This window comes from Pristis pectinata, chromosome 35 (genome assembly GCF_009764475.1).
Source record: "Pristis pectinata isolate sPriPec2 chromosome 35, sPriPec2.1.pri, whole genome shotgun sequence".
NCBI lineage: Eukaryota > Metazoa > Chordata > Chondrichthyes > Rhinopristiformes > Pristidae > Pristis > Pristis pectinata.
In genome coordinates this window covers 2024359-2049794 of record NC_067439.1, presented here as the reverse complement: position 1 = coordinate 2049794, position 25436 = coordinate 2024359, and the positions used below count along the sequence as shown (strand labels likewise).

General features: G+C 47.2%; 1 protein-coding gene and 1 long non-coding RNA gene across 3 annotated transcripts in view; one reads left to right on the top strand and one right to left on the bottom strand.

Annotated features, from left to right (window-relative positions):
• Window positions 1-12399, top strand: part of ppp1r14ab (protein phosphatase 1, regulatory (inhibitor) subunit 14Ab) — a 34172-nt gene extending 21773 nt beyond the window's left edge. The window contains exon 4 of the mRNA XM_052044089.1: window positions 12120-12399. Within this exon, the coding sequence (XP_051900049.1) occupies window positions 12120-12209 (90 nt within the window). The 3' untranslated portion in view covers window positions 12210-12399. The remainder of the gene's footprint in view (window positions 1-12119) is intronic.
• LOC127586280 (uncharacterized) lies at window positions 10294-15961 on the bottom strand. 2 transcript variants are annotated; one of them, XR_007958666.1, is made up of 3 exons: window positions 15500-15961; window positions 14210-14452; window positions 10294-10661 (listed from the first exon to the last, which is right to left on the bottom strand). It is a non-coding gene; the product is annotated as an uncharacterized LOC127586280 (long non-coding RNA). The 2 variants fall into 2 exon arrangements; XR_007958667.1 differs by lacking the exon at window positions 10294-10661 and adding an exon at window positions 12513-13354.
• Window positions 15962-25436: the final 9475 nt, after the last annotated feature.

Below are 25436 nucleotides of genomic sequence, written 5' to 3'. Positions count from 1 at the left end.
TTTACAAAGCTGTGGTGAAACCCCATTGGCTTTTGTCTCCATATTTTGGGATGCAGTGTGGTGAGGGTTCACTGGGATGAAGAGGTTGATGTATGAAGGGAGGCTGAGCTGATAGCCATTGGAATGTGGCAAAATGAGAGGTGATCTTATTGAAGTATCCAGGACTAGGCAGTTTCAGAATAAGGGCTCACCCATTTCACATGGAGATGAGAAGTGATGAGAAGCACACTAGTGCCTCTACTTCCTCAGAAGGCTAAGGAAATTCGGCACATCCCTGATTACCCTCACCAGTTTTTAGAGATGCACCATAGAAAGCACCCTTTCCGGATGTATCACAGCTTTGTACAGCAACTGCTTTGCCCAAGGCCGCACAAGAAATTGCAGAGAGTTGTGAACACAGCCCAGTCTATCATGAGAACCAGCCTCCCCTCCATTGACGAGAAACACTGACGCTGGAGGAACTTAGCAGGCCAGGCAGCATCCATGGAGAAAAGCAAGCGGTCACAGTTTCAGGTCAGGACGCTGAGTTCCTCCAGAATCATTGTGTTTTTCATTTAGATTCCAGCATCTACAGTCCTTTGTTTCTACACTTACCGCTGCGTCAGGAAAGCAGCCAACGTAATCAAAGACCCCTCTCCTTCCCAGTCATTCTCTATTCTCCAACCCACCCCCCCTTCCATCAGGTAGGAGACAGAGGTTTGAAAACACACACCAGGCTCAAGGTCACTGTTAGAATATAGAACACAGTACAGCACAGGAACAGGCCCTTCGGCCCACCATGTAGTGCTGAACTAATTAAATTAGTAATCAAATGCCCAACTAAACTAATCCCTTCTGCCGACACAATGTTCATATCCCACCATTTCCCCCATATTCACGTGCCCATCTAAGAGCTTCTTGAACATGCCTATCGTATCTGCCTCCACCCCCACCCCTGGCAGTGCATTACAGGCTCCCAACACTCTGAGTTTCTTTAAAAATAACCTTGTCCCACACATCTCCTTTGAACTTACCCCCTCTCACCTTAAATGCATGCCCCCTGGTATTAGACATTTCAACCCTGGGGAAAAGATACCAGCTGTCTACTCTATCTATGCCTCTCATAATCTTATAAACCTCTATCAGGTCTCCCCTCAGCCTCTGCCGCTCCAGAGAAAACAACCCAAGTTTGTCCAACCTCTCCTTGTAGCAGATGCCCTCTAATCCAGGCAGCATCCTGGTGAACCTCTTCTGCACCCTCTCCAAAGCCTCCACATCCTTCCTATAAGGGGGCGACCAGAACTGAATGCAATACTCCAGATGTGGCCTAACCAGAGTTTTATAAAGCTGCAACATAACTTCCTGGCTCTTGATCTCAATGCCTCGACTAATGAAGGCAAGTGTGCCGTACGCCTTCTTTACCGTCCTATCAACCTGTGCAGCCACTTTCAGGGAGCTATGAACTTGGATCCTAAGATCCCTCTGTACATCAGCACTGTTAGGGGTCTTGCCATTAACAGTGTACTGTCTCATTACATTTGATCAGACTCTTGAATGGAACTCTTGTATGCTAAAGATGAACTCTTGATCTCACAGTCCACCTTGCAAGTGCTCTTGCACTTTCTTGTAACTGTAAAACTTATTCTGCATTCTGTTGTTGTTTTTCCTTTATACTACCTTGATGTGTTTGGAATGATCAGTCTGGATCGCACTCAAAGCTTCTCACTGTATCTCGGTACATGTGACAATAATAAACCAATTACCAATTCTTCTCTGAGGGTGGTGAAGCTTGTGAATTCTCTACCTCAGAATTGAGCACTGGATATGTTCGAGGCAGAGATTGTCACACACTTGAACATGGAGGGTAAAGGGGGAGAGCAGGAAAGTAACACTGAGGCCAAGGCTGAGTTGGCCATGATTGTGTTGATTGGTGAAGCAGACCCAGTGCTGCTCCTGTTTCTGATGTCATCTTGTGATATCTTGGTGCAGTGCCAGCTCCTGCCTCTCGATCTTCCCTGAATTTAATTGCTGCACCACTGACGACCATCTGCTGCCTGGGTCCCAAGCTCTGGAATTCTCTCCTTTAACCTCTCTGCCTCTTTCCTCCTGTAAGAGATTCCTTGACATCAATGGGCATGATTCCATTTCTTTTGTGGCTTGGAGTCGAGTTTCATTTGATGACACCCTTGAGATATCTTTGCTACCTTAGAGGTGCTACGGAAATGAAAGTTGTTGTTGCAATTGGAGGCCTGAGTGTTTTGTTCTCCTTATTTAGCTGTGTACAATGTTGATTCCCTTTTTTGTACAAGGTAATTGGAAGTACTCTAGAAGGGATTAGCTGGGCTAATTCCTGGAAAGACAAGTATTGTCCCATCACAAATGGCTGGCTAAAAAAAATTAGATGTTTATTCTTTAAAGGAATGAGAGAGTTGGAAGAGCCGAAAGGGGCAGGGGTGAATGTGACGGTGTTTCTGCCAGTGGGAGAGCTGAACAAGGGGACAAGATAAGGAGGGGTGGTCATATAAACTGAGGCGTGTTGGAACTTCTTGCAGAGGGTGGTGAATCTCTGGAGTTCATTACCCTGAAGGGTTGTGGAGGCAAAATCACTGGGGGTATTTAAAGTGGAGATAATTTTTTTTGAAATATTAGGCAACTGAGGATCATGGAGAACTGACACAGAAGAGAAGTTGAGTCCTGGGGTAGATAATCTCTGACATTGAATGGTGGGGTAAGTTTGAGGGGCAAACAGCCTCCTGTTTCTGTGTTATCCTCCCAAACCACTGCAGTCTGTCTGCTGTCCGTACAGGACTCTTGGTATACCTGCTGATGTCTCTTCAAAGGGGGCTGTAAAACTCTGGCTACAGTTCCTTGGCTGCTTTCTCCCTCTGAACAGGCTGTTGTGTAAGCTACAGTTGACAGGGAGAATGTGGGATTTGTTTCCACAGGGACAGGTTGAGGCAAATTCATGGGAATCGCAGGAAGGAGAGGGACTGAAGGTCGGGTGATGGGGTCGATGACTGGGAGGAGACCGGGTGAATGTTGGTAGAAGCTTTTCATTAGCCGTTCTCATGTCACTAGATGTAACCCCTGTCAACTTAGGCTTGTGTTCCCATGACTAGATGTTTGAACAGGAAGGCCAGTGATTACTGTGTTTACATCTGCGTTTTATCAGGATCTGAGACTAATGCAGAGATCATTCACTCCTTGCCCCCGTCAACTCCATACATAATCACAGACTTGTCACAGCATGAAAGGAAGTCGATTCCATCCCGGCTGGTTGTAAGAGCCTGCCAGTCACTCTGCCCATGTTCTCACAGGTTCTTTCCTGTCAGACACTTGTCCAGCTCCATTGCAACTGAATCTAGCTCCACAACTCTCCCCGAGTGCACTCCAGTCCCCAATCATTTGCTGAACCTTGCATCCAACCTGTCCCACTGCTCCCTCTCCCTATCGTCCTGCAGATGTTGGTTGAATGAAAGTGAATAATTCAGCAGCTATCAGTTTGGAGCAGATGTTTGACAGTAATCTGTTGGAGGAAATGGAAGAGGAACAGAAGGAACGGACGGATAGGAAGCTTTCACCCAACCTGTACTGTTTGTGGTCCCGGGTGATTGATGACTGCTGTAGACTTAATGTTTCTGGGTTAAAATGGCAGCATTCCCCAGGAGCTATGAGGAACCCAGAACCTGTCAAAATGGATCACATGCTGTAAATTAAACCAATTCTTGAGCAGAAGGTAAATCTTGTTGCATAGAACACAGCCTGTTGTTCAGGAAAACTGGGGTTGATGCTGATGCCGCAGTTGAGGTAAGCCAGTGTGGAATTCTGGAGGGAAGTATTAAGGGGATTGTCTTTAAAAATGGATAAGTCACCAGACCCAAATGGAATATATCTCAGAATGTTAAAATAAGAAATTGTTCTGTCTCTAACCACAATTCTTTCAATCCTCGGGTTATGGGAGTGGAGAACTGATGATGTTGTACTGTTGTTTTAAAAAGGGAGGAAGGGATTAACCAAGTAATTGCAGGCTGCTTGGTTTAACATTGGTGGGCAAATTATTGGAATGAAGTCCGAGGATCAGAATAAACATGCATTGGAAAAGCGCAGATTAATCAGGGAGAGTCGGTGGGTATTTGTTAAGGGAAGGTTGTGTTTGACTAATGGTTGAATTCTCTGAGAAGGTATTGATTTATTATTGTCGCATGTATCGCGATACAGTGACAAGCTTTTGTTTGCGTGCCATCCAGACGGATCGTTCCGTACATCAGTACATTGAGGTAGTACAAAAGGAAAACAGAATGCAGAATATGTGTTACTACAGAGAAAGTGTAGTGCAGGTAGATAAATAAAATGAAAGGGCCACGACAAAGCAGATTGGGAGATCAAGAGTTCATCCTTATCATATGAGAGGTCCATTCAAGAATCTGACAACAGGAGGATAGAAGCTGTCCTTGAGCCTAATGGTAGTTACTTTCAAGCTTTTATATCTCCTGCCCTATGGGAGGGGGGGAGAAGAGAGAATGACCAGGGTGGGAGGGGTCCTTGATTATATTGGCCACTTTCCCAAGGCAGTGGGAAGTGTAGATGGAGTTAATGGAAGAGAGGCTGGTTTGTGTGATGGACTGGGCTGTGTCCACAACTCTCTGCAATTTCTTGTGGTTTTGGACAGAGCAGTTGCCATACCGAGTGATGCATCCAGAAAGGATGCTTTCTGTGGTGCATCTGTAAAAGTTATTAAGAGTCATTGGAGACGTGCCGAATTTGCCTTAAGAAATAGAGGTGCTGTGAGTTTTCCTGGCCATAGCGATATGTAGCTGGACCAGGACAAGCCATTGGTGATATTTACACCTAGGAACTTGAAGCTCTCAACCAACTCCACCTCAGCACCACTGATGCAGACAGAGGTGTGTACTCCACCCCACTTCCTGAAGTCAATGACCAGCTCCTTTTGCTGACATTGAGTAATGGGAGGGTGAATGAGAGTGGTGCATTTAATGTAGTCTAACTGGACTTTAACAAGGTTCCCCATGTCAGGCCGGTCAAAAAAGTAAAAGCCCATGGGATCCAAGGGTAAGTGGCAAATTGGATCCAAAGTTGTCTCAGTGGTCGGAAATAATGGGTGATGGTAGGTGAGTGTTTTTGTGGCTGGGAGGTGGTTATCGGTGGGGTTCTACTGAGCTCAGTACTTGGCACTTTTGATTTTGTATTGGATACTAATTAAGTGGTGACAATGAAGAGGGAAGCTCAGCACTGTAGGTGGACTGGTCAGTGGGGCAGAATAATGGCAAGTTGAATTTAGTTTGGGGAAGTGCAAGGCGAAGCATTTGGGTAGGTACAACAAAGCCTCTTGTGTTCCTGGGCCCTGAAGTTCCCGCACCAGGCAACCAGTCAGAATGCTTACCTCTACATCTGTAGACGTTTGTCAGTCTTTAATGATATGCAGAACATCTGTAAACTAAGAAAGTAGACACGCTAGTGCCCCTTCTTCACGCTTGCATCGATGTGCTGGGCCCAGGATGGATCCTCTGAGATGTTGACACCCAGGAACTGAAGCTGCTCACCCTTTCCACCGCAGATCCTTCAATGAGGACCGGTGTGTGTTCTCCGGACTTCCCCTTCCTAAAGCCCAGACTCGGTTCCTTGTTTTTGCTGACTTTGAGTGCAGGGTTGTTGTTACAACATCACTCGACCAGCTGACCCACCTCACTCCTCTATGCCTCCTCGTCACCATCTGTGATCCTGCCAACAGCAGTGGTGTCAGTGGCAAATTTGTAGATGGTGTTGGAGCTGTGCTTAGCTACACAGTCGTAGGTGTAGGGAGTAGAGCAGGGAGCTAAGCACACAGCCCTGAGGTGCACCTGTGTCGGTCAGTGAGGAGGAGATGAGGTTTCCAATCCATGCTGACTGTGGCCTCCCAGGGAGGAAGTCAAGGATCCAACTGCAGAGGGAGGTACAGAGGCCCAGGTAATAGAGCTTGACGTTAGGTTTTGAGGGGATGATGGTGTTGAATGCCAAGCTGTAGTCAATGAACAACAGCCTGATATGCATGTCCAGGTGGTCCAGAGCAGAGTGGAGAGCCAGCGGGATGGCATCTGTCGCAGACCTAGTGTGATAGGTGAATTAAAGCAGGTCCAGGTCCTCACTGAGGCAGGAGTTGATTCGAGCCATAACCAACCTCTCGAAGCACTTCATTACTGTGAATGTAAATGCGACCAGATTGTGCTCTTCTTGGGCACCCGTACAATCAATGTCATCTTGAAGCAGGTGGGAACCTCAGACCACGGACATGAGAGGTTGAAGATATTCCTGAACACTCCAGCCAGTTGGCCAGCTCAGGTCTGTAGCACTCGCCCAGGTACGCTGTTGGGGCCTGATGCCTTGTAAGGTTTCACCCTCCTGAACAATGCTCTGACGTCAGCCTCAGAGACTGAGATCACGGGGTCATCGGGTGCTGGGGTCTTGCACTGGTGTGTTGTTATTCTCCGTCTCAAAGCATAAGAGGCATTCAGCTCATCAGGGAGGAGGCTTCATTGCCATTTATGCTGTTCGTTCCTGCCTCGGAGGAGGTGATGGCTGCAAGCCCCACCATGGCTGTCGAGTGTCCATTTATGTCTCCAGCTGCATCCGGAATTGCCTCTTTGCTCTCGCGATGGCCTTCTGGAGGTCGTACCTGGACCTCTCGTAGCTCTCTGAATTGCCAGTCTTGAACGCCACAGATCTGGCCCTCGGCAGACTACGAAACTCCCGGTTCATCCAGGGCTTCTGGTTGGGGAAGACCTGATATGATTTTGTAGGCACACACTCGCCCATGCAGATCTTGACAAAGTCAGTGACAACTGTGGCATTTTGGTTCAGATCCATTGCTGAATCCCTGGATGTGGTCAAGTCTGCCAATTCAAAGCAATCCTGTGTACGTTCGTTCTCCTCCCTGAACCCATACCTACGTGGTCCTCTCCACTGGTGCCGCACTCCTCTGTCTCTGCCTGTACACAGGGAGTAGCAGTGTGGTCAGATATCCCAATGTGGGCGTGGGACAGCTCGGTAGGCACACGTGATGGTGGTGTAACAGTGGTCAAGTGTTGTGGGTCCTCTGGTGTTACAGGTGACGAGCTGCTGGTAGTTCGGCAGAGGCTGCTTCAAGCTAGCCAGGTTGAAGTCCCCCAGGGTGATGGGCAAGACATCAGGGTGCGCTGTGATTAACAGGCACAATTCCCCCAGTGCCAGTTTGACATCTGCCTGGGGTGGGATGTAGACTGCACTCGGGATAATGGCGGAGAACTCCCTCGGCAGATAGTGCAGACGACACTTGACTGCCAGATTTTCCAAGGACTGAGATGGGACCACCACATCCGAGCACCGTGACAGGGTGATCAAGAAGCAAACACACCGCCTCTGCCTTTACCAGACGCTGTTGCACGATCCCTGCGGTGGACGGTGAAACCTTCTGGCTGCAGCACTGTGTTGGGAGAGCAGGGTTTTTAAAACTTTATTTATACAGCACAGTAACAGGCCCTTCCGGCCCAGTGAGCCCACACCACCCAGTTACACCCATGTTAACCTACCGACCCATACATCTTTGGAATGTGGGAGGAAACCGGGACACCCGGAGGAAACCCATGCAGACATGGGGAGAACGTACAAACTCCTTAGACAGCGGCGGGATTAAACCCCGATTGCTGGCGCTGTAATAGCATTACACTAACCACTACACTACCATGCCGCTGTGAAACATGAAGCCGTGTCTTTGTTTCAGAGTACACGGCAGTCCCTCCTGTGTCTGTGATACAGCCATGTCCTGCTCTTCTACAGAGGTCCTTGATCTTCTTTTCTAATGACTGTGTCAGCCAGGAGGATGCCAGGGAGGGGGTATCTCAACCTCCTATGCTTCGGTCGTACCTGAAGTCCTCCCCAGTGACCACGTTTCCTGCCACCGTGGAGGCTCCTTATTGGTTCCTCCTAGATGTCTTTTCTGCCAAGTCTGGTGATCCCGAGATCACTAATGCACTTAAATGGCTTAAAACATCGTTCGTTACTGCAGTCATTGTGGCTGCTAATTTCAGCTTTAAAAGATAAGAGTGGGAATATTTTACTTTTCCCTTGAGAGCTGTTGCAAAATGCGCCACTCTCTGGAACCATCATCTAACCAAGAGTTGATGCTCTGCCAACCAAGAATGGTGGCATCAATTTCCTTGGATATCCTTGTGAAACTGATCCATACTTGACCTTTCATTGTGACTTTTTCCTTTATATGGATAGTTGGGAGCATCCTTGCTTGGATATCATTGCTGTATGTTTGGTCACAATGCCAGGGGCTTTTTGACCATTAGAGCTGTGGGCAGAGACTCAGTCAGCACAGAGACCCAGGGACATCGTCACCTTCTCAACTTGGGATTGTTCATGGAAGCTGCAGTACATTCAAGGAAAGTAGGAGGGAAATGGATCATTTTATTAGAATAGGGTTGGAGTCCAAGCACTTGGAAGACTTACTGGGATTGTACAGAACCACAGCTGTATGCAGTTTTAGCCTCCATACCCAAGAAAGAAAGTCAAAGTTGAGTTTGTTGTCATCTGCACAAGTCCATGTGTGCACAGGTGCAATGAAAAACTTCCTGCAGCAGCATCACAGGCACAGAGCATCAGAAAAGCAGCATTCACAAGAAAAACATAAACATAAATTATATGCAATTTTTAGAAGAAAGAACACAATTTGGGGAAAAAAAAGTCCGTTTTAGAACAAAGTGACCAAAGTGGTCCCAGTGCTGCTATACTGAGGCAGTGATTAGGGTTGTGCTGGTTGGTTCAAGAACCGAATGGTTGAAGGGAAGTCGCTGTTCCTGAACCTGGTGGTGTGGGACTTCAGGCTTCTGTACCTCCTGCCTGAGGGCAGCTGCAAGAAGTTGTTGGGGATCTTTGATGATAGATGTTGCCTTGAGGCAGTGCCTCCTGTAGATTTAGACTTGGAGCCAATGCTGTGTGGACTCACTGGGTTGATCACTATGATGAAGAAGTTCCCTCTGAGGAGAAGGGGAGCAGATACGGCACATGGCCACCAGATTGCAGAAAGACAGAGTTGCCATTGGAAATGTTCTGAGAGGGACTGACAGCCCAAACACTGAACAGATGTTTCCTTGGGCTGGGGAGCTTGGAACTGGGAGGAGCATTTGGGACTGAGATGGGAGATTTCTTCACTGAGGTTTGTGAACCTTTGGAATTCTTCCCAGTGGGCCAGGGATGTGTCGTAGCTGAATATACTTAAGACTGAGATTGATAAACGTTTGACTAGTAAGGAGTTGGGAGATGGGGATGTGGAGAGAATGGATGGGCCACAAGGCTGTGACCTTGTCTCCTGATGGAGCAGACTCTGAAGGCTGTGCCGTGTTCTGCACTGGTGGTTGGGCACTTCAGCCAAACTGGCACTTTCTAACTTACTGAGAGAATTAAAGCACAGAGGCATGGAGCAATGTAAAAAGGGAGGGACTTTTGTCAAATAGAATTCCCCAAACCACATCCCAGGAGCATTAACGTACAAAACTCTGCACCGGGGTCTTGGGGCGGATGAACTGAAGGGCAGATGAAGGAAGCAGGAGAGACAGAGAGGGAATTCCAGACTTGGGTCCAAGGCAGCAGCAGGACAGTGTCGCAGTGGGTAGTGCTGCTGCCTCACAGCTTCAGGGACCCAGGTTCGATCCTGACCGCGGGTGCTGTCTGTGTGGAGTTCGCACGTTCTCCCTGTGACTGCGCAGGTTTCCTCCCGCAGCCCAAAGTCAGGTTAATCGGCTGCTGTAAATTGATCCAAGTGGTGTAGGTGAGGGGTAGAATCCGGGTGGGAGCTGGTGGGAAGAATAAAATGGGATGAGTGTAGGATTGGTGTAAATGGGTAGTTGATGGGCAGCACGGACAGTGGGCCGAAGGGCCTGTTTCAGTGCAGTCCGACTCAATCTATGGCTCTGGTCTAAAGGTGATCACAAAGTCAAAGTCAGGTTAATTGTCATCTGCACAAGTCCATGTGTGCACAGGTGCAATGAAAAACGTACTACAGCAGCATCACAGGCACAGAGCACAACCCTAATCACTACCTCAGTACAGCAACACTGAAAACTTCGCACTACAATGGACTTTGTTTCTTTTATTCTAATTGTGTTCTTTCTTGTACAATGTTTGTGTTTCTTGTGAATGTTGTGTATCTGATGCTCTGCAGGTAGTGATTAGGGTTGTGCTGGTTGGTTCAAGAACAGAATGGTTGAAGGGAAGTAGTTGTTCTTGAACCTGGGGGTGTGTCACTGTCCTGATGTAAGGAATGCAAGCTACCACAAACAGAAATATGATAACGGCCAGACAGTCTGTTTTGGTGATGTTGGCTGATGGATAAACATTGGTCCCAGCACACCAGAGTAACCAGAATCTGGTTAGAGGTGGAGAGGTTTGGGGAGAGAATTCTTCAGATCGTGGCTTTGAATCTTCTCCAACTGATTGTCTCAGTGTTAAAGCTCATCCAGAAACAGTGTGGCAGTGCCTCAGTTCTGCACCAGAGTATCAGGCTAGATACAAACTGTGTCACCTGGGCTGGTACTTGAACCCACAACGTTCTGTCTCTGAGCCCCAGGAGTCACCACTGAGGAAATCTAATCATTCTGTTGGTCACTGTGTTCTGGTGACAGCCCCACCGACAGGTGGCCTTAGGTCTGTGAGTGAAGAACAAAAGGAATTATTGAGGTAAACAGTCGCCCTCCCCTCTCTCTGTCCCACACCTGCACTGCATGAATACCCGACCTATTGCAAACACTGCTTAAAGCACTCTGCTTCATAAACAGGGTCATAGAAAGATACAGCATAGAGACAGGCCCTTCAGACGAACCAGTCTGTGCTGACCATCCGGTAAAATGATGATGCTGGAGGAACTCAGCAGGCCAGGCAGCATCCATTGGAGAAAAGCAGGAGGTCAACGTTTCAGGTCAGGACCCTTCAGGACTGAAGATAGGAAAAGGGGAAGCCCAATATATAGGAGGGAAAAGCAGAGCAGTGATAGGTGGGCAAAAGAGGGGAGGTGGGGTGGGCACAGGGTGGTGATAGGGAGATGCAGGTAAGAGATAGTGATAGGTAGGTTCAGGAGAGGAGGGGAGAGCAGATCCACTGGGGGATGGGTCAAAGGTGGGGAGAAAAAAAAAGGATTAGAAAAAAGTGGGAGGCTAGGAAAGGGAAGAAGAGGCATGGTATGTTAGTTATGTGGTCCTCGGCCTCCACTGCCAGGAGAATTCCAAGCGCAAACTGTCGTGGAACCTTGCAGCCTAATGGCATGAACATTGAATTCTCCCACTAAGTAATCCCCACACCTTCCCCAACCATGCCTCTTGGCCTATGCCTATCACTATCTCTTACCTGCATCTACCTATCACCACCCTGTGCCCACCCCACCTCCCCTCTGTTGTCCACCTATCACTGCTCTGCTTTTCCCTCCTATATATCGGGCTTCCCCTCTTCCTGTCTTGAGTCCTGAAGAAGGGTCCTGACCCAAAACTTTGACTGCCTGCTTTTCTCCACGGGTGCTGCCTGGCCTGCTGAGTTCCTCCAGCATCGTTGTGTTTTTCATCAAGATTCCAGCATCTGCAGTCCTTTATTTCTCTGACCATCAAGTAACCATTTACACGAATCCTACACTAATCCCAGTGTATTGTCCTCACATAATCAACCTCACCACCTCCTTTCCCCCCCCCCCACCCCAGATTTTTGCCCCTGGTGTGTGGGTGAGGGGTATTTGCAGCAACCAATTAATCTACCAACTCACTGTCTTTGGGATGTGGGAGGAAACTGGAGCACCCGGATACATGGATAGGAAAGGTTGGGGGGGGATATGGGCCAAATGTAGGCAAATGGGACTTGCTCAGATGGGCATCTTGGTCAGCATGGACGAGTTGGGCCGAAGGGCCTGTTTCCATGCTGTATAACTCTGACTATAAATGGATGTAACAAGTACTACAGAACTACAAGTCTCTCTCCTGGGGTTACTCGTAAACAAGATGTTTGTGCAAGGTTCCATTGACTGTATGAATAGTGAGGCTTTCCTCGTGCCAACTGGACAGGAGCTGTGTCGGTCTCTGCATCTCGTCTACTTTCTGACAGCGCTGCTCTCTGTTTCCTTCTAGGAATTCATCAGGGAGCTGGTGAGAAAACTACAGGGACTCCACAAAGTACAAGTGCAGAGAGGTGGATTGGAGGAAGCCAAGCAGCACTGAGAGACTGGGGGCTGGGTGGAGACCTCTCTCCAAGTTACCGCAGAGTCCAAAGTAAACCAAAACTGTCCTTGGACCTAACGCCTTCCACCAATCTGAAATAAGCTTTTAAAGGAAATTATTTTGCCAAATATATTTTGTTTTGTTTGATGCTGCTTTATTGTTTAGATTAAAGTTTACAATTACTCCGTGACTCTCTTTTTTCCTGTGTCACCCCAGTCCTGTGTCACCTCCAGGCCTGTGTTCACACTATGGACTGCTGATTCAGTCAGACAGATTTGGGACTAATCTTCCACGTGTCTGGGTGGTTGTTTAGGAAATCTGTCACGCAGCTCTGTGGGTGGGGAGACTGGGGCGCTACAGAGAGAATATCAGCCTTGTTCCTCCTCCCTGCTGCCAGAGTTGGTGGGTGCCATTAGCCTGCTGCAGACAATTACTGAGGAGCAAATAGTGGTGTAGGGGTTAAGTTACTGGACTAGCAACCAGACTTCTAGACCACTGATCCAGAGGCAGGAGATCAAATCCCACCGCAGCAGCTGTGGAATTTAACCAAGTAATTAAATCAATCTAAATAAAATCTTAATGGTAACCATTAAAATGCCCAAACGCATCTGGTTCACTCGCATCCTTTAGAGAAGAAAATCTGCCCAGTCTGGAATATATGTGACTCCAGACCCACCCATGTGGTTCAGTTGTGGCTGCCTCCCCACTCAGAAGCAATTCAAACAATGCTGGCATTGCCACTGATGGCCACGTCTGGAGAATGAATGGTAAGGAACAAGGATCTGAGAGGAACAGAAAGATTCACATTTCTGTGGCCCTTTCAGCCACTGAAATACTTATTCAAATTTGCTAGGTTTTGTAATGTGGGGAACAGGACAGCTAATTTTGTGCACAGTGAGATCTTGTCAACGGCAGTGTGATATTGGCCCCACAACCTCTGGGAGAACTCCCCAACATCACACAAAATGGAGAGGGTTACTGAGGCCTCAGTTTAGCTCCACATCTGGAATCGGCCTTCTGACAGTGCAGCACTCCCTCAGCATAGTTGCCAGGACAGATTTCTCTGCAGGGGTTTGGGTGTTGCTGGAAATGTCGGCATCTGTCTGTCTCCCCATGTGCTGGGATAAGTTGGAAACACTCAACATCTGCAGAGAGAGAAACAAGAGTTAATGTTTCAGGTCAAAGGCCCCGCATCAGAAACTTTGTCTTCAACCTGATACCTTAACCCTGTTTCTTTCTCCACAGATGCTGCCCGACCTGTTAAGTATTTCCAACATTTTCTGTTTTTATTTAAGATTTTCAGTATTGACAATTTGTTGATCTCCATTCACTGCAGCAGTGAGCTGTTGCCTGGAACGGCTGCAGTCTCTGTGGCGATGTTGCTCCCTCAGTGTAGGGGGGGGGGGGGGGGGAGTCATTTGGGTGTTGACACAACTGAGACCCTGGATACGGCAGGACCTGCTTCTGACCGACTGTGTTGGCTTTGCAACTATCCCATAGTTTTGTTGTCACCTTTACTGAGATTGGCTGTTTATTCCAGATTTATTTATTAAGAATTCCCAGTCTGAACTGTAGTTCTGGGGTTCAGACCCATCTCTCTAAGCTACTAGACCAGTAATGTCAGTGTAGTTGCTGCATCCTTCAATCAGATGTGATGGTCACCAGCCCCACCCATTCCAATCCAATCGCAAGGCTGGGGTTCTTGTGATCATTTCCAAAAGCTGACAGCAGATGTCGGAAGGGAGCCAGAACTCAGATAGAATGCTGGAGGTGACTTTCCTGGCAGCATTCCCAGTTGGCATCCTTTGGAGGACCTGACCTTTTATTTGGAGCATGTGTTCAAGGATCCAACTTGACTGCAAGCCAGTCACATCTCTTCAAACCACAGTTTCCTCCTTTGGCTTCTCCACTTCTGTAACAGGATTTCCCCCAAGAAAACTTACGATGATTTACAGCCTATAAATATAATTTCTCTTGTTCTGTAACCCACAGTTACTCACATTGGCTGGTGCTACAGCACCTCCCAAACCCCTGACGTCACAGCAGGCACAGGGGAACCTCTCACATCCTGACTTGAATGGCTGTCACTTCTCCTTGACTGTTGCTGGGTCTGAATCCTGGAACTCCACAGCTGCCCTCTGGGAGTGCCCACACGAACGACGGAGGTTCAGGAAGGCTGCTCGCTGCCACCTTCTACTTAGGGATGGGTGAAAAATGCTAGCCTTGCCAGTGATGCCCACATCCTGAAAGGTGAATACATTTAAAAATAAACATCTTGGAAAAGAGTCTTTTCAAGATGTTGCTTATTTTTTTAAAGTTAATTTGCAGTTTTGCACTTTTGTTTGCTACCTCTGGGTGACCCGGACACTTTAGAGTCATTGAAGTATGTTTGAAGCACAGCAGCTAAATTGTGCACAGCAAAATCCCACGAAGAGCGATGTGACCGTGTTCAGTTAATTGGAGCATATCGGCCCCTGGTCTGCACAGAATCACAGAATGGTTCCATCACGGAAGGTGGACATTCTGCACTTCGAGTTCAGCTCCCATGTAAGAGTTTGTTCCAATCCCTCCCTCTGCCCATAGCACCATGAATCCTTTCCTTTATACATTCCCTTTAGAATGCTGTAATTGAATTTGCTTCCGCTGCTGTCCAGACCCTGATTGCTCATTGTGTAATAAGCACTTTGATCATGTCACTTCTGATTCTTTCACCCATCACCCTCATTCCATGTCCTCTAATTCTTGATCCCCTCAGTTAATGGGAAGTTTCTCTTTATCTACTAGAGCCTTAGAGATTTTAAGTACCTCCATCAGCTCCCCTGGTAACCTCTTCTGTTCCCGGGAGAACACCCTAGCATCTCCAGTTTATTCAACAACTGAGTTTCCTCATCCCTGGAATTATTTTAGGAAATCTCTTCTGCATCCTCACCAAAGACTTCACGTTTCCCCTAAAGAGCAGTACCCAAAACTGGACACAATAATCCAGATGTGGCCAAACCAGTGTGTTATAAAGGTTCACCATGACTTCCTTGCTCTTACATATCTATGCCTCTATAGACAGGGCCTGGGAGAAGGTGGGATTCTCCAAATCACTTTCTCAGCCCTCCCTGCAACATTCAAAGAACTTTGCACAGCTCTCTCTGATCTTTGGAAATTATGCCCTCCAGTTTATATTGCCTCCTCTTATTCTTCCTATGAAAACTTAATATTCACATTTCTCAACATTGAGTTTTATTTGCCATCTATCCACTCATTCCACCAGCCAGACTATATCCCCTTAAAGTATTTACCTCTGCTTCTAAGTTTTGAGTCATCTGCAGATCTTGTGACTGTGCCCTGTCCAAGCAGTGGTCCTGATACCCAGCCGTGGAGATCGCCACTGATTTCTTCCATCCAATCCGAGACACAGCTTTCCACTACTACTTTCTGTTTCCTGTCACTTCGCCAGGTTTCTATCCCGACCTCGGGTGCCGTCTGTGCAGAGTTTGCACGTTCTCCTTGTGAGGCATGGGTTTCCTCCATGTGCTCCATTTCCTTCCACACCCAAGAGGTGTGTGGGTTGGTGGGTTAGAGACACAAGAGACTGCAGATGCTGGAATCTGGAGCAAAAAAACAAGATGCCGGAGAAACTCAGCGGGTCAGGCAGCACCCATGGAGGGAAATGGACAGTCATCATTTCAGGTCAAGACCCTTCATCTGGACTGAAAGATAGAGGGAATAGCTGGTATAAAGAGGTGACGGGATGAAGTGGGGGCAAGAACGCAGGCGATAGATGGAAGCCAGTGAGGAGGGGAGAGTGGGAATAGCGACAGGGGCTGGGAGGTGATCAGTGGAGGTGACAGAGGGCTGCAGATGGTGGGATCTGATGGGAGAGGAAGGTGGAGCATGGAATCGAGGAAGGGAGGTGGGAAGGAAGATGGGAACAGTGGGGGGAGGGGACCCAGCTGGAGGGGTGTGTGGGTGATGGGCAGGGAGTGGGTGGGGGAGGAGAAAGAGGGTGATGGGGGCTGGGGTGGGTGTAGGATGAACTGGGTGGAACAGGGGAGAGACAAAGGGGACAGAGGGGGAGCAGGTTACCTGAAATTGGAGAACTCAATATTCACGCTGTCGGGGTGTAGACGACCCAGGGGGAATGTGAGGGGCTGTTCCTTTAGTTTGTGTTTGGCCTTACCCTGGCAGTGGAGGAGGCTGAGGACAGACAGGCCGGTGTGGGAATGGGGAGGGGAATTAAAATGACTGGCAACTGGGAGCTCCGGACGGCCATGGTGAATGTGCATAGTTCTTAGTGTGTAGATTAGAATCTGGGGGGAATTTGAGGGAAATGAGATTAAAACAAAGTGGGGCTAATGTAGGGTTAATGTAAATGTGTGCTTAATGGTGTGTGCGGACCCGATGGGCTGAAAGGCCCGTTTCCATGGTGTTATGACTTGGATTGAAAACTACCCAGATGGACGATGAGCTGCAGTTCCTCAGCCTTACATCGGGCATCACTGGAACAACCGGGAAGGAGAATTAAAGTGTAAGCTCCAGGTCCCCCTCACAGACTGAATGGAGGTGTTCTTGCAAACTGGTCGCCCAATCTGTGTTTGGTTTCTCCAGTACAGAGGAGACTGAATATACTGAGCTGGAAGAAGTGCAGGTGAATTGCTGCTTCACCTGAAAGAACTGAATGGTGGGAAGGGAAAAGGGAGGAGAGGTGTTGCATGAGAAAGTGCCATGAGAAGGGGAGAGCGCAGTGGAGATGGGGGAGTGGATTAGGGACTCAGAATACAACGGTCCCTTTGCATTGCGGAAAAGAAAGTGAATGCGAATGGGAAGATGACATTTAGCTTGGTGGTAGGAAGCCGATGGTGGAAGGTTGTTTCTTGGACTGGAGGCCCGTGACTAGTGGTGTTCCCCAGGGCTCAGTGCTGGGCCTGTTGCTATTTGTCAGCTATATCAACAATTTGGATGAGAATGTACAAGGCATAGTTACTAAGTTTGCAGGTGGCACTAAAATAGTGACAGTGAAGATGGTGATCAGGATTTACAGAGGGACCTTGATCAGCTGGTAAGTGGGCTGAGGGATGGCAAATGGGGTGTGAGGGGTTGCCTTTTGTGAAGACAATTCAGGGTAGGACATTCACAGTCTATGCTAGGACCCTGGGGAGTGTTGGAGAACAGAGGGATCTAGGCTTACAAATATATGGTTCCCTGAAAGTAGCATTGCAGATAGATAGGGTGGTGAAGAAGGCTTTTAGCATGCTGGCCTTCATCAGTTAGGGCATTGAGTATAGAAGTCGGGATGTTACGTTGCAGCTGTACAAGACATTGCTGAGGCTGCACTTGGAATATTGTGTTCAGGTTGGTCACCCTGCTTTTGGAAAGATGTCATTAAGCTGGAAAGAGTTCAGAGGAGATTTACGAGGATGTTGCACAACTCGAGGGTCTGAGTAATGGAGAGAGGTTGAGTATGTTGGAACTGTTTTCATTGGAGAGTAGGAGAATGAGGGGTGATCTTATCAAGGTGTATAAAATCATGAGGGACATAGACAGGGTGAATGTGCACAGTCTTTTTCCCAGGGTTGGGAACCAAGAACTAGAGGGCATAGGTTTGAGGGGAGAGATTTAATAGGAACCTGAGGGCAACCTTTTCACCCAGAGCGTGGTCAGTACATGGAACGAGCTGCCAGAGGAAGTGGTTGAGGCAGCTATATTAACATTTATAGGCACATGGATAGGAAAGGGTTAGAGGGGTGTGGGCAAATGGGACTAGCTTGGATGGGAAGCTATCCAGGCCATGCCATCTTCTCACAGCTCCCATCGGGCAGGAGGTACAGAAGCCTGAAGTCCCGCACCACCAGGTTTAAGAACAGCTACTTCCCTTCAACCAGCACAACCCTGATCACTACAGTTTAGCAACACTATGACCACTGATCACTTTGTACTAAAATGGACTTTGATTTTGTTCTAGTTGTGTTCTTTCTTGTAAAAATTGTGTATAGTTTATGTTCATGTTTTTCTTGTGAATGCTGCTTATCTGATGCTCTGTGCCTGTGATGCTGCTGCAGTAAGTTTTTCACTGCACCTGTGCAAACATGGACTTGTGCAGATGACAATAAACTCGACTTTGACTAGTGTTGCAGTTACAGAGGAAGTGCAGTGCAGGCAGACAATAAGGTACAAAGGACATGACGAGGTAGATTGAGAGATTGAAGAGTTCTCATCATATAAGATGTCACGTTCGAGAGTCTTATAACAGCAGGATAGAAGCTGTCCTTGAGTATGGTGGTGAGTGTTCTTAAGCTTTTGGAAAAGGGGAGAAGAGAGAATGTCTCGGGTGGGTGGGGTCTTTGATTATGTTGGCTGCTTTTCCGAGGCAGTGGGAAGTGTAGACGGAGTCAATGGAGGGGAGGCTGGTTTCTATATTGGACTGGGCTGTGTCCACAACTCCCTGCAATTTCTCATGGTCTTGGGCACAGCAGTTGCCGTACCAAGCTGTGATGCATTCGGATAGGATGCTTTCTGTGGAGCATCTATAAAAATTGGTGAGGGTCATCAGGGACATGCTGAATTTCCTCAGCTTTCTGAGGAAGTAGAGGCATTGTCGTGCTTTCCTGGCCATAGCCAATATGTCCCTCGCTCTCCTCTCTTCCTTCCTTCCCCAATCATTCCCAAAAACTTGTATCCTGGCATATTTAAAAATTATTCCTGCTTTTTTTTAAACCAAGTCCCTTCAAAAAAATTCACTGAATCTTAAGGAAATGGATGATATGACTTCCAAAGATGGCGCCCCAGAGAATGTGGCACTTTCTCTGCACTGCACAGGGAATGTCAGCCTTTGTTGTTACATCCAAGTCTCTGGAGTGGGACTTGAGGCCATGAGCCCTATATTGCCCAGGGCAACCGCCTCAACCACAACATACAGGTGTTCAAGGTACGGATCTGTTCATTTAGAGCCTGTGTCCATTGCAGAAAGACTACAGAGGGTTGACGAAGTGAATCCAGGGCATTGTCCCTGGTGGTTTCAGGGTCAAATCCAAGGTCATTGGTTGGAATGAGGAAGTAGAGGCAGAGTCCAGAGAAAATTGTGGCTGCAAGTGTATCTCACTGAGCTACTCAGAAAATAGTCTGTGACTCACATTAACAATGAGGCTAGTTTATTAAATGAAAGGAAAACTCACAGTAAGTACAGCATTCTTTACTGTGGCTTACTCCCACTGAGACTCGTTCTGCCCAGTCCTTAAGGGAGATAGTTACACCAACAACAGTTTCTCATGTAACTATAGCCATAACATCTGTGCTTTCACCATATCATAGACATTCCCTCTCTCCTCTATTCCCCTTTTCCTGCTACCTGGAGCACATCTGTTTTCCCACTTTTCCAGTTCTGGTGACTATTTCTCCCCCACGGATGCTGCCTGACCTGGTGTGCTTCTGGCATTTCCTGTTTTTATTACAAAAGTTGCCTGTGTTACACCAAGTGCACCAGATCTGTGGAATTGTTGAAATGCACAAGAGAGAAAAACACAGCAGTTCAATGCAGAGGGGATCTGGTGAGAAGGTTGCCATCACTGATGGATGCGCTTCTCGGAGTTAATGACTTACTCCTATTCCTCAGTTGGGCACAACAGAAGCAAATTTAGCTCCTTGAAGTTCTGCTGCCCATGTCCTCACACTGTCCGAGTCTACCATTATCCCTGTGCTCACTGTGTACAGACCTGGTCTCCCTACCTAAGCAAGGAGAGAGAGAATCTCATTGTGCAAGGAACCATATCTCTGAGGATTATGATAACAACAGCTTGCATTTACATAGCAACCTAAAATGCTCCGTGGCATTTGAGGTAGGCAAATTATAGAGATCAAGGTGAGATGCATCTGGGCAGATACTTGAATGAACAAGGCAGAGAGGAATATGGAATGAATTCAGGCAAGTGGGATTAGTATTGATAGGCATGGTGGTCGACATAGATGCGTTGGGCCTGCTTCTATGCTGTGCAACTCTATGACTCTACACCACAGGGTGATGGGTGAATGGGAAGTGTGAATTATGACACTGGCAGCAGAGTTTTGGATGGCCTTAAGTTTAAAGAGGATGGAAGCTGGGAGGGAGATGATGAGCAGCCTTGATACTCTTATGAAATAGTCATGTTATGACACTGTGGGTTGTGGATTGATCTACATTTTCATATTTAGGGTAAAGGAAATAGTCCTCAGTGGCTGCTTGATGAGTGATGACACGGAGGGGAATTTTTCAACCTAACTTCTTGCTTATATTATGTTGCAAACTGTTGCAATTGAGAACTTCAAAGCAGCACAGAATTCAGTGAAGTTCAGATACAACTGTTCTGTGGAACTCCTAACAACTCAGGAAACCCTAGTGTGGGAAATTTTTCAGCTAATTGAGATTTCAAAGACTCATTTAAGAAGGAAAATTGCCTCTGAGTAGAATCCCTTCCTGCTGCTTCCTCCACCCAGATCTGCTCCAGAGTAGGCAGAAAGCATACGAAACCCAGCTGACAGGGAGTGAAGGGGATTTCCCACACTCGAGATTTGTTTTGGGCCCATGGCTTTGACATGGTAACCGCACGAAGTCAGATCCATTTAGGATTTCTGCCAGAGACTTGAGGACAGATAATTAATTTGACAGGATAAGTTTGTAAATCCAGTTACCCCATGGAAGTAGTGTTCATGATTAAAACCTTCAAATATTCATTGAAAGCACGCATAGAGGAAAAATTCCTACTGGGCCAGAGTAACACTCAGATAATGTGTGGAAAGCCATTAGAGAGAATTGATAGCAGATTTTTGCTGTGCAAAGATTGAAGTTTAAGTTATTAATCTTTTCCAACTCAAGTGCATTGGCTGTGAATACGTCTGTAACTGAGGCAGGCCCCTGACTCAGGACTGAAACAACAGGACTTTTAAACCTGGAACCATGTCAATTTTTTGAAGGTTTATATCTGTGCTGTGCCTATTTCAATCAGAGATAAACAGAGTGCCAATCCTCACTAGAGACGGTAATGGAAGGATCCTCTTCCCAATGGATATTGTTGGATCATCGATGCCAGGCAAGGGCTTTGTGCTTCAGAGTGATGTCCCTCCTGAGCAAAGGGCTGGTGTACTCACTGGGCTTGGGGACATGGTTCCTTGCGTTGTGGTCAGAGAGGTCTGAGGAGCCACATCCCTGACCTCAACAGATGGGCAATGAAAGAGTTGGACAGCTGGGCTTTTGATCCTGCAGTTGAGGAGTCTCAAGGCAATCTCATGGAGGACTATCAAGTCTTGTCCAATATAGTGAAAGCAGAGGACCAGACAGGTTTGGAGACCACTCAGAACTGTGGAAATGTAATCCTGGCCTTTACCTCCATGCGGGCTGCAGTACCAAGGGATAGTGAAGTTATGGAAGTCATGTAAACCTCTGGTTGGGGTCCATCTGGCCAACCCCTCAGGGAGGAGGGTGGGGGGTGTTGGTTAGACTGACCAGAATGATCCCAGGGATGAAAGAGTTAAACCACTAGAACAGGTTGTACGGCCTAACCTTGCATGGAAGGTTGATTTAATCTGGCTGTTTTAGGTGATTGGATGGAGAGAAAGAAACCGTGTCCTCCAGCAGAAAGAGGGACCAAAGCAAAATCAGGGGTAGATGTTACGAAGCAGTGCCTCACACAGAGGAAATCTGGAATCCTCCCTTCCCAGAAGACAGCTGAAGCTGTTGGTCAAATGATTGGGGATTACAACACTGAGATGGGGCAGTTCAGTGACACAGCTATTACTGCTGCCTCATAGCTTCAGCAACCCAGGTTCAACCCTCACCTCCAGTGTTGTCTGTGTGGAGTTTGCCACATTCTCCCTGTGAACAAGTGGGCTTCTCCAGGGTGCAGGGTGGTAGGTTAATTGCCTCCAGTGAGTAGCTGAATGGTAGAATCTGGGGGGAGCTGGTAGGGAGAATAACATGGGATGAGTGCAACTGGATGCTTCATGATTAGTGCGGACTCAATGAGGATATCTAGAACTAGGGGCAAGATAGGATGGAGATGATAAGGAATTTCTTCTCAGAAGATTGTGTGTATGTGGAATTTCCTATCCCAGAGAGCTGTAGAGACTGAATCAAGCCCGGATTGACAGATTTTTAGTCTGTAGGGGAGTTGAGGGTTGCAAGAAAGTGGAACTGAGGCCAAGATCAGATCAGCCTGATCCTATTGAATGGTGGAGCAAGCTGGCACTGCTCAAGGCCCTGTTTCTGTGCTGTATGACTTAATGAGGCTTCTGTCTGTGATCTACTTGAAGGGGGAACAGGTTTGAGGGGATAAATGCTTTTTTTTTAATAAAGCTGGGCCTCCTGGATTGTCCTTTCTCCTGTCTATTCCTTTCCTGGGAAACTCTTGGTTTAAGCTGGAATATTGTTGTAATTTAGCTTATTGTTTAACCATATCCAAGTACATGGTTTCCTGAAAGTGACTACACAGTTAGACAGGGTGGTGAAGAAGGCATTTGGCACACTGGCCTTCATTGGATGGGGCAACTCACAGGAACTGAGATGTCATGATATGACTGTAGAAGATGGTGGTGAGACCACACGGAGTATTGTGTGCAGTTCTTGTCACCCAGCCATAGAAAGAATGTCATTAAGCTGGATAGATTGCAGAAGATTCAGAAGGATGTTACCAAGACTGGAGGGCTTGAGTTATGAGAGACTGGACAGGCTGGGACTTTTATCACTGGAGCGTAGGAGGCTGAGAGGTGACCTTATGGAGGTTTATAATATCATGAAGGGCATAGATCAGGTGAATGGTCACACTCTTTTTCTCCAGGGTAGTGGAGTCTAAAGGGAAGGCATAGATTTAAGGCGAAAGATTTAAACGGGACCCAATGGGCAATTTTTTCTCACACAGGGTAGTGTGGAACAAGTTGCCAGATGCAAGTACAAATACAACATTTAAAAGGCATTTAGACAGGTACATGGATAGGAAAGGTTTAGAGGGATATGGGCCAAATGTAGGCAAATGGGACTAGCTTGGGTTGGCAGCTTGGTTGGCATGGATGAGTTGGGCTGAAGGGCCGGTTTTGGTGGTTTATAACTCTGTGACTCTAACGTGTAGATTCCAAAGCAATGCCATGTGATAGGGGAGAACAGTGCAGGCTTATTCCAGACCTCAGGCCTTTGTCAGTTCAATTCCTCCCTAAAATCCAGGCCTAGTCCACGAAACATAAGATCATCTTGTGGTTTGCTGTCATTCTGAAGGCAGCCGTCTCCTCACCCTCGTGCCCCCTCCCCCCTCACAGACTGTCGCATCCTTGACTGTTTACAATGCTCAGTGCTGGTCTTTAGAAAATAGCTTCAGAACCAAACATGGCGAAAATATTTGAAATAATGAAGATTGTTTCTGACCTCCAGTAACCACAACCCCTGTCAATGTGTTCAATACTCAGTAAACTCTAATGAAATATTCTGGGTTATCAAGCAACTAAGCAATAGGACCAGAAATCAGCCATTCAGCCCCTCGAGCCTGTTCCACCAGGAAGCCACTATTTATCCTCACAAAACATTAGCAGTAAAAATAAACCTCCTGATCTGGTCATTGTTGCCTTGCTGCTTTTGGGAATCAGCTGCCATGTTTCCTACATTACACCAGTGATCATGTTTCATTAGCCTTTTCAAAGGAAGTCCTGAGGTGGCAAAAGATCCTGCAGAAATGCAAACTCCTTCACTTTTTATGAAAGTCCAAAGTACCGACAAAGCCCCGCTACTGGCATTATCTGTTGGCACATTAAAGATGGGCGAAGTATCTTAGAACTATGCTGAGATGGAGCCCTGGAAGATGAAAATGGGTACCAATTGCCCTCGGTATGGGACAGAAGGCAGATGATTGATGGTCTTTGAGTGGAATGGGAGTAGGTGAGGAAGAAACTGTACTGGGCTCATAGGACCACACCTGGTGAGTTACAGATTATAACAGGTGTACGCTCACTGGAGACTACAAGAATGAGAGGGGATCACACTGAGACATGCAGGATTCTGACCATGAAGAACAGGGTGGGTGCGGAGAGGATGTTTCCCTAGGCTGGAGAGGTGGAAGCCAAGAGCTGCAAGATTGGGGGTCGGCTTCATCTTTGGAACTCTTTTGCCCCAGAGGACTGGGCCGCTCAACCAATCATCATATTCAAAGCCAGGATCCATAGACTTCTGGACCATCAGGGATTTGGGGGATGTGGGGATGTCAGAAAGTGGACGGGGCACAGGATCGGCAGTAATCCAACTGAAGGATGGAGCAAAATTGAAGAGCTGAATTGCCTCCCCCGCTCCAATTCCTTGCGTCACTACAACCTCCTGGCTTTGTATAATGCACAATCTGTCACAGGATGACACCTGGGACCTTTTAGTGTTTAGATCCTGCACTTCACTTGATTAATAATTCATTTCCTACAGCTGGTGCCTTTTGTCTTTAAGGGCTCCTTATCTGTGATCACAGGGGGCTCTATATGACTGTCCCAGTATCCAGGCAGCTCAAATATCACACACGTCCTATAACACAGAGAGAGCTCCACAATGATTTATAAAATGACCAGAAACTCACTCTCCTGCTTTCTCATTAGATTTACCTCGCTCTGTGCAATCTTAAAGGTCTGTATTTATGACCAGCTCGTCTCCTACCCTAAATAAGGCAGAACGTTGCTTCCCCAAGCTCTCACTGCAGACAAACTCTCTTCTTCTCCTCACATTGACATCAGATCTTAAGAACATATCTTGTCATATTTAATTCCCAAAATCTTCCTTTCTTACAATAGGTAACCATCCAGTTGTTCCTTTCTTGCTCAATGTTTGTCCATGAACAGCATGTATATTTTCCACTAAAGAAACGTTTAACATAGAACATTACATCACAGTACAGGCCCTTCAGCCCATGATGTTGTGCCGACATTTAACCCTTCCCTCCCACATAGCCCTCCATTTTTCTATGTGCCTATCTAAGAGTCTCTTAAATGTCCCTAATGTATCTGCCTCCACCACCTCTGCCGGTAGTGCGTTTCACGCACCCACCACTCTCTGTGTAAAAAACTTACCCCTGACATCCCCCTTATACCTTCCTCCAATCACCTTAAAATTATGCCCCCACGCGTTAGCCCTTTTCACCCTGGGAAAAAGTCTCTGACTGTCCACTCGATCTGTCCTCTTATCATCTTGTACACCTCTATTAGGTCACCTCTCATCCTCCTTTGCTCCAAAGAGAAAAGCCCTAGCTCGCT